Genomic DNA, 14,848 nt, shown 5'->3' with positions numbered 1-14,848 from the left:
GAAACTGGAACTCTCATGCATAACTGGTGGGAAAGTAAAATGGTGCAGCCACTGAGGAAAACTGTTTGTCAGTTCTCAAAAAGTTAAACACATAACTACCATATGACCCAGCAATACAACTTCCAGGTATATATCCAAAGGAATTGAAAGCAGGGACTCAAACAGATATCTATAGATCAATGTTCATAGCAGCATTATTCACAATAGCCAAAAGGGGGAAAGAGCTCAAGTGTCCACAGATTAATGGATAAATAAAATGTGGCATACACACACAACAGAATACTATTCAGGCATAAAAAATAATGAAATTTTGATATACGCTACAGCATGGATGGACTTTGAAAACACACTTACCAAAATACATCAGACACAGAAGGTCAAATATGACAAAATTCCACTTATATAAGGTACCTAGAATAGGCAAATTCACAGAGGCATCACCAGGAGCTAGTGGACGGGGAGAAAGGAGAGTTATTATTTAATGGTTACAAAGTTTACGTGGGAGATGATTAAAAAAAGTTTGGGGATAGATAGTGGTGATGGGTACACCACTGTCTTGTGAATGTGTTTAATGCCACTGAATTGCACGCTCACAAATGGTTAAAATAATAAACATTATGCATATTTTACAATAAAATAAAAAATAGAGAAAAAATAAAACCAAAGGCTGATTCTTTAAAAATATTTTTTAAATAGTCAAAATCGTCAAGAAAAAAAGATATAAATCAGCAAATGCTGTTAAGAATGAAAATAATCAATAAAACAAAGGACATTTAATATCACAAACTAATAACTATGAACAAGTATAGGCCAATACATTTTAAAACCTAGAAAAAACAAAATGACAAAAGTAGGCATAAGAAGAAAAAGAAAGCTTAAATAGACCAACAGACATTAAGGAAATGAAAATACATCAAATACCTCTCTCTAAAAAATTCCCCAGGTCTTGATAGTTTTATTTGTGAGATCTAATAAAGTTTCAAGGAACACATTCTCAAATACCCTCACAATCTCAGAGATTCAGAAATATGAGGGAAAGGTCACGTACACACATGTACACACAGTACACACATACACACACACACACAAACATACAGCTCAGCTCACCAATGCATGGGTCCTGGAGGATAAAGCTCTCCACTAATAACCAATCCTTATTTAGATGCTTCAGCACCTTGTATACATCCACTAATTTTCCTAAGTCTTCCTTATCTTCAGGAATTATAAGGGTCAGAGCATCTCTTTTCTCAGTCCAGCTATGGGATTTGTTGGGGGAAAAAACAAAAAGACAAAAATAATTAAATCCAAATTAAGATATTTTATAACAAATTTTAAAAGCGTCTCTCAAATATTGTGAATTTAGTATGTATCAGGCCCTAGAATAAGGAATTAAAAACATTATCTCCAATAATCTTCCCAATCATCCCATGAATCAAGTATTAACACCTCCCCCGCCAACTCCAACTATACAGATAAAATCAGCTCAGAGAGTTTAAGTCACATGACTTCCCCAGGTCTTATAACTGGTAAATAATAGAGTCAGGATATAAGCCCAGGTAAGTGTAACCCCAAAACCAATGCTTTTAATCACTAAGTTATAACTGCCTCCAGATCAGCAAACATATCACCAATATCTGGTTGAATAGATTAGGAAAGAAGATAAGTACATCCACACACAGAGAGTGAGATATACTCTTTCTGAAGGACAACTCTGCAAGTCTGGAATCTAACAATTTCATTTCTATGACTATACTTTCAGCAAGTGTGCAAAGATGGAAGTATAACAAACATCGTTCACTGAAACGTTTTTCCAAATACTTAAAATGTTCAACAAGAGGGAATTTATTAAATTAATTATGATATCGCTACATAATAGAATATGGCACCATTAAAATGATGATGAAATCCATATTTACTAACAAAAAGGCATTAGCTAGAAACCTACTATGAAATAGTAAATGTTATGATCCAATTTTGGTTAAAACTTAACTAAAATTGGCTAAAATAAATAATATTTTTGTGCCAGTGTATGTAAAAAAAAGCCTGGAAACATAGACATCATGGTTATCTCACTGGGAAATTATGAATGGGTTTTACTTGCTTCTTTATTCCTACAATTGTCATGTTGGTTGCCAACTTTCCTGTCATGTTGGTAACCCCCCTCCAGCTTCCTATGAAAATAACTCTGTTCAGGTATCCACCCCCTTCCACACAGCAATTTGCTTCAGGGAAAGCTAGGGCCATTCACTGATCATGTGCTGAGCAGTCCAAGGCTCAAAGCTAATCATGGCGGTACTGTGACCCTTGTCAGTGATTTGTTTTAGCTTGAGCAAGTGATGCAATTTATGCCAATGAGACACAAGTTTACCGGGATACATTGGAAAAGGTTCCTTCAGTGTTATAAATAAAAGTAAGAAATGGCTCTTTAGCTGAATATTGTGTTGTGTCTAAATATGACACCTTAAAGACACCCTGGTTGAAGAGAGTTAATCTGAGAAGCAGCTATGTCAACAGCAACAGAAAGAAAAGATGAAAAGAACCTGAGCCTCTCTATCAGCCAGCCCTAAAAGTGCCTTATCTCAGGATTTCTTTTTATGTGTGGTATTACATTTTCCCCATTGTTTAAACTATTACTTTCTGCCAAAAGCATCTTGAAATCAAAATATTTTTGTATAGTCTTCATTTTGTTCACAGTATGAATGTATAATTTCTATGTCTCTGCTTAGAAGTATAACAAATACTTAGAATACTTAATATACTTAGAAGTATAACAAATAACTCAAATTTAACTGCTAAACTTTGCCCCCAAACGTGCTCCACCCATTCACTCCCTTCCCCATCTCAGTTGACAGCAACTCTATTCTTCCAACTCGATCTAAGGCTAAAAACGTTAGACTCCTTCTCCTTCTCTCTGTCTCTCTCCTTCTCTACTTCATCATGAAATAACAATGGTTCTACCTCCACAATTAAACTAGAATATGACAACTTCTCACCAACTCTGCCACCACCACCCTGGTCCAAGCCACCATCTTCTCTTATTTAAGTTTTTCCAATAGCTTTCCTAACAGGCCAACCTGCCTCTACACTTGCTCCCAAAAAGCCCATTCTCAGAATAGGAGCCAGAGGGATCCTTTGAAAACAAAAACAGACCATGTTACTCTTCTGACCAAAATCCTCCAAAAGCTCCCAATTTCACTCAGTAAAAATTAGTCTACCATGGTTTACAAGGTCCTACCTAAGCTGGCTCTTCACTGCCTCTCTGACCTCCTCTTCTTCTACTCTCCCCCTTGCTCACTCTGTGCCTTCCTCATTCTGGCTTTCCATTATTCCTTAAACCCACCAGACACAGTCCTCCTTTAGGATCTTTGCTATAGATGTTCTTTATACCTAGAACATCCTTTCCTTGTATAGGCACGTAGCTATCTTCCGCACATCACTGTTTGGCTTAAATATCACTTCTTTGAAGGGACTACATTGACCATCCTATTTAGTAGTACAAATAGTCCCTACTTCCAGCACTCCAGATCCCCTTTACCCTGTTTTACATTTTCTTTTTTCCATGGCTCTTAACACTTTCTACAATACTAAATAATTTACTTATTATGTTTGTTGTTTTTATGTCTCTTCTTGCTACCCTAGGGCTAGAATTATGTTTTTTGTTTGTTTTTTACTGCTGTAGCCTAGCTCCGAAAAGCAGTGTCTGGCACATGATAAGTACTCACTAAATATTTGTTGAATGTTGAATGCACAAGTAAATGGAGGGCGAGTGATAAAATCATTGTCATTATTCCAAAAATACCTCTCAATCAACCTTATCTGAGAAATAAGAAACTTAAGATAGCCAAGAAACTATCCACGTGTCTTAATAGGTCAGACAGCTGAGTATACAGTGCAGGAAGAGTGCTGTGAACCGGGCATCCAGTATGTGATCAGAACCCTAGGGACGCAACGAGCAGACAAACAGCCTGCACTGGAGTCAGGTTCTCTGCAGCTAGCTGAAAAGGTGAGCATTCTTAGCAAAGTAACTGTCCCCTTCTCCCCCAACCTCAGGAATCCTGGATTCAACACCTAACTATCAAGCTACCACCCATGACACCAGGGGGAATACATGGAACAGTTGACAACGGGGAAAGTCCAAAATAGAACAGGGCAAAATGAGCAATTTCAAAGTAAGCACGTGAAATGTCAGATCCACATTTTTCCAGCATGAACCATCAGGGAGTAGGCAAGTGGGAGAGCTTCCCAGAATCTTATCAAGCCTCTTGAGCAGCTATTTTAAATGGACCCCAACTGGAAAAATTAATGAAAACAAAGGTTTCCAGGCAGAAGTTGTACAAAGACAATTTCAAAACAGAGACTACTGGGGAAAGACTGAAGAGATTAGATTGGCTAATGCAAAGCGGGGGTGGGGGAAGCAATGGAATTTAATGCTCCAAGTGTGAAGGGACCACATAGAGAAGGGACATAGCCTCCAACCTGCCCTACCCATCAACTCTTCCCTCACTGCTCTCACTGGCTGAGATGAGAAGGGCTGAGGTCAATCACAGCAAAATGTGGGAACCAAAGTTAACAGTGGTTACTATCTTTTTTTGGCAGAATTAAAGTTTGAATTAACATCTTTAGCAATCATAGGTCTATTCATGTTTTCAGTTTTCTAAGATATTAACCATTTAACTTTTCAAAATTATTAGCATACAGTTGTTCATAAAATCTTTTATTAATTTAAAATATTTTTAATTGGGGTATAAACTTTACCATCTAATCATTTTGTGTGTGTGTGTGTGTGAGGAAGATTGTTGCTGAGCTAACATCTGTGCCAATCTTCCTCTATTTTTTTTGTATGTGCGACACCACCTCAGCATGGCTTGATGAGCGGTGTGTAGGTCCCCACTAGGGATCTAAACCATGAACCCAAGGCTGTCAAAGTGAAGCACACAAACTTAACCACTATGTAGGCTGGACCCCATCTTAAACTCTTTTTTTTTTTTTTTTTTTTTTGCTGAGGAAGATTCATCCTGAGCTAACATCTGTGCTAATCCCCCTCCATTTTTTTGTACATGGGAAACCTCCACAGCATGGCTGGTGAGTGGAGCAGGTCTGCACCCAGAATTGAACCCATGAACCTGGGTCACTGAGGTAGAGTAGGTGGAAATTTAACCACTCAGCCACAGGGCTGGACCCCATCTTAATCACTTTTAAGAGTACAGCAGTGTTACATATACTCACACTGTTGTGCAACCAATCTCCAGAACTTTTACATCTTGCAACTGAAAGTCTATACTCATTAAACAACTTCCCATTTTCTCCTCTCCCCACAGCCCCTGGAAACCACATTCTACTTTCTGTCTCTATGAATTTGACTACTCTAGATACCTCATATACATAGAATCATGCAGTATTAGTCTTTTTGTGACTGGCTTAATCCACCTAGCCAAGGTTCACCCATATTGTAGCATGTCAGAATTTTATTCCTTTATAAGGCTGAATAATATTCCATTGTATGTATATATGCCACATTGTGTTTATCCATTCATCTGTCAATGGACACGTAGATTACTCCTACCTTCTGACTGTTGTGAATAACGCTGCTATGAATATAAGAGTACAAGTAAGTCTTCGAGACCCTGCCTCCAATTCTTTTGGGTATATATACCCAGAAATGGAATTGCTGGATCATATGGTAATTCTATTTTTAATTTCTGAGAACTACCATACTCTTTTTCCATAGTAGCTGTATCATTTTACGTTCTCTCCAACACTGCACAAGAGTTTCAATTTCTCCAGATCCTCTTCAATCCTAATTATTTTGTTTTTGGGTTTTTTTTTTGATAGCAATCATCCTAATGGATATGAGGTAGTATTTCATTGTGGTTTTGATTCGCATTTCACTAATGATTAGTGATATTGAACATATTTTCATATGCTTGTTGGCCATTTGCATATCTTCTTTGGAAAAACATCTATTCACACCCTTTACCCAATTTTGAATCAGTTTGTTTATTCATTTTCAACGTCAATGTATATATAGTTATGTCCCAATTTTTACTTCTAATATTGTTTATTTGTATTTTTTCTTTCTTTTATTCTTGACCAACCTGGCCAGAGGATTGATTGTTTTCTTAATATTTACAAACATTACCAACTCTGGTTTTGATAATTCTCTAAATTGCATCTTTTTTTCTACTTCAGTAATTTCTGCTTTTTCTTAATTATTTCCTTTCTTCTACTTTCTCGGGGGTTTCCTCTATTGTTATTTTTCTAACTCTTAGTCTTGGACACTGTGGAAATAGAAAACTGTAAGCCCCACAGTTGCTAATTTGATTTGTCTAGACAAGTATAAATGAAGTCAGGGGTTGGCAAGCCTCAGTTAACAGCTTGAACAAACTATGAAAGCACAGCAGACTCTTAAAGGTATTTTGAAAAGACAAGTCATATTATGATTACAACTAGTTAGATAGATAAGGAAAAGATTGCCAAATCTTTAATATCTATTTGTACAAAGTTTAATTTATATCTATACTTATTTTTTATCTTGTCATTACATGCAATCAAGTTTCTAAGTAATGTTGAAAGATTTGTTTTAATAACTCCAAAGAATGTTTAACTTATAACTTTGAGACTGTAAGTACTTGCTATAGGAAAGGAACATTTTAGAAATAATTGTTGTAGAAAGAATATATGCTCATTAAAGATGTCAACTATATGTATCATAAGAGATTGGTTATCTTCCTGATAATTAAGGTATTATGTCTTCATGTGCTAATCAACAAAACTGTTTGAAAGAACTATAAAGATTCTCTTAACATTTGGAACATAGATAAGATTCATCCTTGTAAAATCAATTTTACAATTAAAAAATAAAGTGATTGCAGCATTTGAGCCCTAAAATAAAATGAATAATTTTCATTTATCTTAACAAAGCTTAGCTCATTAATTCCGGCCTTTCCTCCTTTGTAATTTAGGTATTTAAGGCTGTAAATGTCCCTCCAAGACAATCTAGATGTATCCCTCAGGATCTGATATATAATATTTTTATTATATTTATTCCATTCAAAACATTTTCTGGGGCCGGCCCGGTGGCACAGTGGTTAAGTTCGCACATTCCGCTTCTCGCCAGCCCAGGGTTCTCCGGTTCAGATCCTGGGTGCGGACATGGAACTGCTTGGCACGCCATGCTGTGGTAGGTGTCCCACGTATAAAGTAGAGGAAGATGGCTCAGGGCCAGCCTTCCTCAGCAAAAAGAGGACGACTGGCAGTAGTTAGCTCAGGGCTAATCTTCCTCAAAAAAAAAACATTTTCTAATTTCTATAATGCTATCATTACTGATTCATTAGCTGTTTATATGTACATTAAAAAAATTTTAAACATGAACTTTTAAAAGTTACTTTTGTTATTTTCTAACTTCATGAAGTGGTGATCAGAGAACATGTTCTGTTTAATATCTATTCATAAAACTGAAGTTTGTCTTATGACCTAGTGTGTGGGGATTTTTTTTTTTAACTTTAATTGTTCTTGAGTCAACTTTTTTTTTTTAAAGATTGGCACTTGAGCTAACAACTGTTGCCAATCTTTTTTTTTTCCTGCTTTTTCTCCCCAAATCCCCCCGGTACATAGTTGTATATTTTAGTTGTGGGTCCTTCTAGTTGAGGCATGTGGGACACCGCCTCAGCACGGCCTGATGAGCAGTGCCATCTCAGCGCCCAGGATCTGTACTGGTGAAACCCCCAGCTGCCAAAGCGGAGTGCATGAACTTAACTACTCGGCCACGGGGCTGGCCCCCGGGAATTTTTTTTTTTAATGTTCTATATGCACTTGAAATGAGCATGCAGGGTTCTATATGTATTCATTATACCAAGCTTATTAATCTTGTTGTTCAAATCATCTACAACTTAAGTGTGTTTTGATTTGCTTGATCTATCAAGGACTGTGTATGTATATTAAAATAGCCTATAATGATTATGGCTTTATCAATTCTTCCCAGTAATTTTATAAATATTTGTTTTAATGTTTGTATGCTACATTGTAATGCCTAAACAAGCTTAGTATCCATAATATCATTATTTGCCTTAAAGATCATTTTGTCTGATATCAATTTGTCATATTAGCTTTCTTTAATAATTGCCTGGTATATATTTTACAATTATTTAACTTTAGCCTTTCCGTATTTTCAGATTTCATGTCTCTTTTGTAAACATAATATAGCTAAAATTGTTTATTGAATCTGAGAATATATCAGTTAAATTGCAGCTTCCCAGCACCTCCACTCTTGCTTTCCCTAATCTATTTTTCTTCTTTTTTCACAGCATTTGTTATATTTTAGCATACTATACAACATACTTATCTGGTATACTGTATTGTCTTTTACCCTTGGCTAGAATGTTAGTTCCATGAAGACAAGACTTCTTGTCTATTTTGCTCACTGAAGTCCCAAGTGTTTACAACAGAGCCTAGCGTAAAGTATGCACTCTGTATTTGTTGAATATTAAACGAATATTTCTTTTAATTGCTAAGTTTAATGCATTTACATTTCTTGCGATTACTATTATATTCAGAGCTATTTCTACAATTTTATTTTTAATGCATATTTTAGTAGAGCACCTAAGGAACAAAAGATAAATTTCTGAAAAATTATGGCTTTTCCCTGCTAGCCAACCAATTCTACCTTCATCACGAAAATCAAAAATTGATGGAATCCTTCACTGAAATGTTCTTTGATCAACATTTTTCTCTTGATGAAGTAAAGGGATTCTCCCATTCATCATAATTGAGGATCTTTTGTCTTAAATGTAAAATTGAGTGAACTCACTTTTTAAAGTAACAACTTTATTGATATAGTTATGAGCTGCATAACAATGGTTCAGTCAATGGTTGTCCTATAAGAGTAGAACCATATAGCCTAGGTGTGGAGTAGGCTATGCCATCTAGGTCTGTGTAAGTGCACTCTATAATGTTTGCACAATAACGAAATCACCTAATGATGCATTTCTCAGAACATATCCCCATCAAGTGACATATGATTTTATATAATTCACATACCATAAAGTTCATCCATTTAGAGTGCACGACTGAGTAGTTTTTAGTGTATTCACAGAATCATACAAACAGTACCACTAATTGCAGAGCATTTTCATCACCCCAAAAGAAACCCTATATTCATTAGCATTCACACCCCAATCTCCTCCCCCCAACTCCAACACTAGACAATCACTAATATAATATCTGTCTCTATGTATTTGTCTACTCCGGACATTTCATATAAATGGAATCACATAATATATGGTCTTTTATGTCTGGTTGATTTCTCCGGGCATTCTTTCAGGACACTTGTTCTCTCTTTAGCTATTACTAATCTGCTGTGAAACCACACCATTAAATCAAAGAGAATTCACTACAGGGAATGAAAAGACAGAAGGCAAACACTGAGTTACAACACAGAGATAACAACTGTAGAAAGCAGCTCCCACCCCTACAGCCAGGGGAACAAGGGAAGAAGTATGAGTAGGATCCTCGTTTAAATCTAGGGACTCTGCAGAGCTTATAATAACCGAGACTTCAGAGGAGATGATGTTGTCTGACCGTTTCTGGAGCTGGAGAGGGGGGCACCAAGGGTTTAGGACTCAAGCCTTTGAAGAAAGAGCACTGATGATGTTACTGCTATCTATGAAGGGACACAGTAAGGCTGCTTCTAGGAGATTGGGGGAAAAACTGGAAACCAGAAACAACTACCAATGCTGAAATTTAGAAGTACTGATGGATTAACACTCACAGGAACAGAAAGCAAAACAGGAGTGCAGGCCATTTCTTCTTCCTGCTGCATTTTAGTCTACCTCTAGTAGCCTCGAGTTGGCAGAATCTGACAGGAAGCAAACGGATAACGGAGAAGTGTAGTTTGCCAAGTCCTAGCTCCAGTATCAAAGCAGAGTATAGAAGGGTAAGTTTAGATCCAAGATGTCTCTTGAATAGCTTAATAACCAGTACATGTTGTTTAACCTATCCAGTGAGTTTACAGTTTCAAGAACTTTTTAAAACTTTTAAAATATATATTTGCTTCTGCCTGGCCTTTTTGATAGAATTGCATTGCTTTCTTTTGTTTTCTATTTCATCTTTTATTGTTTAATTATTTTAAATATATTTGTCTTAAAAGCCTCTATTCTATTATCTGAAGTTCTTGAGGGTCTAATTTAAATTCTGCTTTCTATTGTTTCTGTTGACAGTTACAGTGAATTGTTTTTGTAATTTAGAATTTGAACTCATATTCAGCAGGGCCTGTATGGCCTGGATTTAAAGTGTGTCCTTTCAGAGAAGATCTGCATTTACTTCTGCTAGGTACCCTAGAGGATCATATTCATGTTAATTTCTATGTTTGGAGAGTGAGAGAAGGGCAAGGTCCTAAGCAGACTGTGGGAGTAACGGATTATCTTTACCTTTTTATCATAGAGAGTTTGGCTTCATTCAAAAGGATATATTCTTTTAGAGCCTGGACCAGTTGTTTTTCCTCAGAAATCAAGTTAGCCATGTGCCCTACAAGAGGATAGAAGAAAGGGCCAGTCAGAACTGGACAAATGACTTCCTAGCTTGCTTCACTGTGACAAAAGCTCCAACGAAAGTTAGGTCCCCTGAGCCAAGAGAGAGTCAGCTCTTTCTGGATCACAGGGTCTTGGAGCTTAAGGAGATCTGATGGTCACATTGTTCTAGCCTTTGGCTTCAAGAAAAAAAAAGACAGGAACACCCACAGGGATGTTCAAGACTTTAACCCATACAGTGAACTCTGTCACTAGAGAGGGACCTTTATCTCATCCTTTCACCCCGTGGGTAATATTGTCATGTGCGACATGAAAACCATGGGGGATAAAACCACTTCAAAACACAAGAATGAATGCTGAAGTTTCAGGTTAGGAAGAAAAGAGTAGATAAGACTTTTAGGCCATAGAATGTTCTCCACCCACAATCACTGACATTCCAGAAAAAGTGTTTGAACATTCCTAAAGACCCTGAGAATATCTACACCTCACAAAAAGGATGCATACCACAAACCCCCGTTTCCCAGAAAAAAACATTTGGGCTGTCAAGGTCCAGTTCCTTAAGGGCCTCCAAAAGGAAACATATTAATGTCTGGAAACTCCTTTCTCACTGTCCCCTAGTTATAGGTGAAAACATGTGGGTGAGACTTCTCCATCCTGATAGAGAACAAGTAGGCTATATATGTGACATTGGGAACTAAGAATCATTTGTGCTTCCCTGGCTCATACCAGCAGATGTGAAGATTTCAGCCCATGTGCAGCCCAGGAAACTGATCCAGGCCAGTATGGACATTTGGAGTTTCATGATTCTAGATGTCAGCCTCTACAAGGCATTGAGTAACATTCATTGGACCAATTTAGTTAGAAAAAAGAATGACTACGATGAGGAGGCTAATACAAATGCATGCACATGTGCAAACACACACAACACAAACCAAAGTAATTGACTTACAGTGTAAAAGCTTAAAGGAACCTATTTGATTATATGCTCTTCAGGAAACCAAGTAGTAGAGGGGAGCAACCATTTGGGAAGTAACTAGATGTAGTTCAAGGAGTATTTTAATGCCAAATGATTATCACGAGCTGGCTGCTGAGAATCATAAGTTAAGCATGCTACGAATCTCAGAACTAAACAGTTCAGTCTAGAAATGATATGCTCAAAGTTGAGCATACAATTCATACAAACTCAAGTCCAAACAGTTAACTGGTCAAAAGTCTATGGGCATCAAAAATGGCAGAGCTCAACCAGAAAAATAAGCTAGAACCGACAAGGCATAATTCTAGATTGCACAGATTACTCAGCTGTCTCTATTAAATTTAGTCCCCACAGTCAAAGGGCAAGGAGCATGTCCTGCAATGTTTCAGATCCCAGTGGGAGAATAAGCAAGAACATAAGTCAGCACATAACAAAAAAGCTGTACATTTAGATTCAGGAAACACAGAACAATCATTTACTTTTCAAAGGACAAATTTCTTCATCAGTAAAATAATATATTTGGATATCATGATGTTTGAGGCCATGTTTAGTTCCAAACAGGGTCTATGATATTTATCAAATCCCACCTCAAAGAAGAAATATAATATAGGTATATATTGTGGTAACTCTGAAGTAAGAGTTTACTAGCTGTGATGCCTTGGGAAAATTAATTTAGCTTTCTAAGCTCTATTTGTTACTCTGTAATGTGGTTAGTATAATGATTAAGTAATAGATAATAATGACTAATTACAATAGGTAATAATAGAACAGAATAGAATAATAATAGATACAATTCGACTGGCACATAGCCATCATTCCATTAAAGATAACTACAGCCACTATTGTTTCTTAAACGTAAAAAATAAAAAGTGTCTACTGTTTTTATGCTGTTATATTTGCCCAAATTCTGTCCTTGGTCTATTTCTCCCTCTCTATACTTTAATAATAATAGTACCTAACATTTATTGAGTGGCTACTAGCACTAAGTAACAAAGCAGATAATTCCCAAATCTAATATTCTAGTGCTTTGCATCAACATTTTATTTTTATTTATTTATTTATTTATTTTAAAGATTTTCTTTTTTTCCTTTTTCTCCCCAAAGCCCCCCGAGACATAGTTGTATATTCTTCGTTGTGGGGCCTTCTAGTTGTGGCATGTGGGACACCGCCTCAGCGTGGTTTGATGAGCAGTGCCATGTCCACGCCCACGATTCGAACCGACGAAACACTGGGCCGCCTGCAGCAGAGCGCGCGAATTTAACCTCTCAGCCACAGGGCCAGCCCTGCATCAACATTTTAAAACAAGGCTGAAGCCAGGAGGGTGTTAGAACCAGTCAATGGAATTTCAGTCCATATGGGTTGGGTCCCAATGGTCAAAGTTGCAATGACAATTTAAAGAGTGTGCTATATGTATAAAACCAGTTGACAGTGATACAGCAAGGCTCCTGCTAAGGAGAACTTGAAGGAGAATCCTACAACATATTCATGGCATAGGCTCAAACATCAACGATACACATCCTACCTGTGGTAGATTTTTTGTGTGTGAGGAAGATTAGCCCTGAGCTAACATCTGTGCCCATCTTCCTCTACTTTATATGTGGGATGCCTGCCACAGCATGGCTTGACAAGTGGTGTGTAGGTCCACACCTGGGATCCGAACCAGTGAACTCCGGGCCACTGAAGCAGAATGTGCAAACTTAACCACTGCGCCACTGGGCCGGCCCCTGGTAGAAGATTTTCCTATATCTGCTTAGTCTTGTCCCCATCCTCTGGAGAGTAGCTAACATTATTGAGTGATTACTAATGTTTGAAATTGAGTCTAGGAAAAGATAATTACCTCACCAAGGTAACATAGAGTTGAGAATATAGGGAAAAGGTCAAGTGTTTTTAAAGTCTACTATTTACTGAGCACTTTGTACCTGGTATCAGAATACATGCTTTATAAATATTATTTTATTTAATTCCCATCTCAGTAATCAACACACCATTCAACCTGTTCAACCAAAAAGCTATGAAGTCATCTTTGACTTCTCTTTCCCTTTCATAACACACATGGAATCTATTACCATATCCTGACATCTCTACCTTCAAAATCTGTACCAAATGCAATCATTTGTCATTACTTTCACCACAACCGTTTTCATCCTGAAGTCCCTGCCCCAGCCTGCAAGGTCCTCCATGCTCTGGTATCTGGCTACGTCATCTACTAAACCTCCCCAGCCTTGCTGGTCCACTCCAGCCACACTTGCCTGTGTGGGGACCTGGAATTGGCCACCCCAAGATATGTCTCTTTGGTATCACGATTATTTGAGGCTGATTGCTTTTGATAAACTAGGACAGGCAAGGAGGCTCTGAGGAATGGAACTTGCCCTTTGTTAGGACACATTTACATTTGTAAGGTAAATCTCTATCTGTAAAAGGTGCCTCCCTCTCTGTACCAGGAAGAAGGAGATGACCTTCTCTCTAAAAACTCTTAATCAATACCAAAGGCAAGGACTTAAAATCAGCATTTTATTGTGCTTCTCTGGTAACCTCCTGTAACTGACTTCCCTCCCCCTCCCAACATTGGCATCTCCTGAAAGATTAAGCATCTTTCTTTAGGCTGGGAACCGACTGCAGCGCTCATCTGTGATGCCCGCCCCCACCCCCCCCCCAGCCCGAGGTAACACACCTGCCACCCTGAGGCGCTCACTGAGACAGCAGACCTATCTGCCATTTCCATCAAGAGCTGTGCTGACAGAGCAACCTCGTGACTATTGTAAAAGGGACATTTCAATCACATGTGAAACACCCTGTTTGGGGGTATATAACCACTATGTGTACCCCATTTCTTCGGTGCCCCTTCTTCCTTCGGGAAGAAAGGCCCCAGGCCATGGTTCCTCATAAGCTTTGTTTAATTTTCTCTTGCTATTCTGTCTCATGTGAATTTAATTCGTTCTCCGGCCAGACAAACCCACATTTGGGGAGAGGAAATGTCCTCCTCCCCTACACCTGACATATACCATTCCTCAAAAACACCAACTATTCTTCATCCCCAGGTAATTTATATTTATTATTCCCTCTGCTTGAAATGCTCTTCTTTATTGCGTTCAGGACTCTACTCAAAAGTTACCTACTAAGAGGAGACTTCCCTGATCTCTTTCTATAAAATAGCAGACTCCATCACTCTCTATCTCCTTAGGCTACTTTATTTTTCTTCAGAAAAAGCTAATCAGAAATAACTGCTCTTCCTGTATTTTTTAAAAATCTAGGTGAGACTAAGCTTAGAGCTTTTAACAAGAACAAGAGAAGAATAACTTCTGAAAACAGACAAAAAGGTCAGTAGAGGAAGGAAAAAGACAAAAGTCTAGTT

At 37.7% G+C, this 14,848-nt stretch overlaps 1 protein-coding gene across 7 annotated transcripts in view; it reads right to left on the bottom strand.

Moving 5' to 3' along the window:
- Window positions 1-359: 359 nt before the first annotated feature.
- P4HA2 (prolyl 4-hydroxylase subunit alpha 2) overlaps window positions 360-14,848 on the bottom strand; it is a 62,222-nt gene continuing 47,733 nt past the window's right edge. For 3 of the 7 annotated variants that reach the window (XR_011525617.1, XR_011525618.1, XR_011525616.1), the window contains 2 exons: window positions 1,108-1,256; window positions 360-411 (listed from right to left, as the gene is read on the bottom strand). Coding sequence is in view for 4 of the 7 variants with exons in the window: in XM_070571126.1 (XP_070427227.1) it covers window positions 1,231-1,256 (26 nt within the window). In the remaining 3 variants the exon portion in view is untranslated. Of the gene's footprint in view, window positions 412-1,107; window positions 1,257-14,848 lie in introns of those variants that run through there. The other 4 variants (XM_070571127.1, XM_070571168.1, XM_070571169.1 and 1 more) reach the window with 2 other exon arrangements.

The sequence above is a fragment of the Equus przewalskii genome, chromosome 13 (assembly GCF_037783145.1).
Source record: "Equus przewalskii isolate Varuska chromosome 13, EquPr2, whole genome shotgun sequence".
Classification (NCBI taxonomy): domain Eukaryota; kingdom Metazoa; phylum Chordata; class Mammalia; order Perissodactyla; family Equidae; genus Equus; species Equus przewalskii.
Note: the sequence above shows the minus strand (reverse complement) of the source record. Positions and strands in the feature narration are given on the sequence as shown.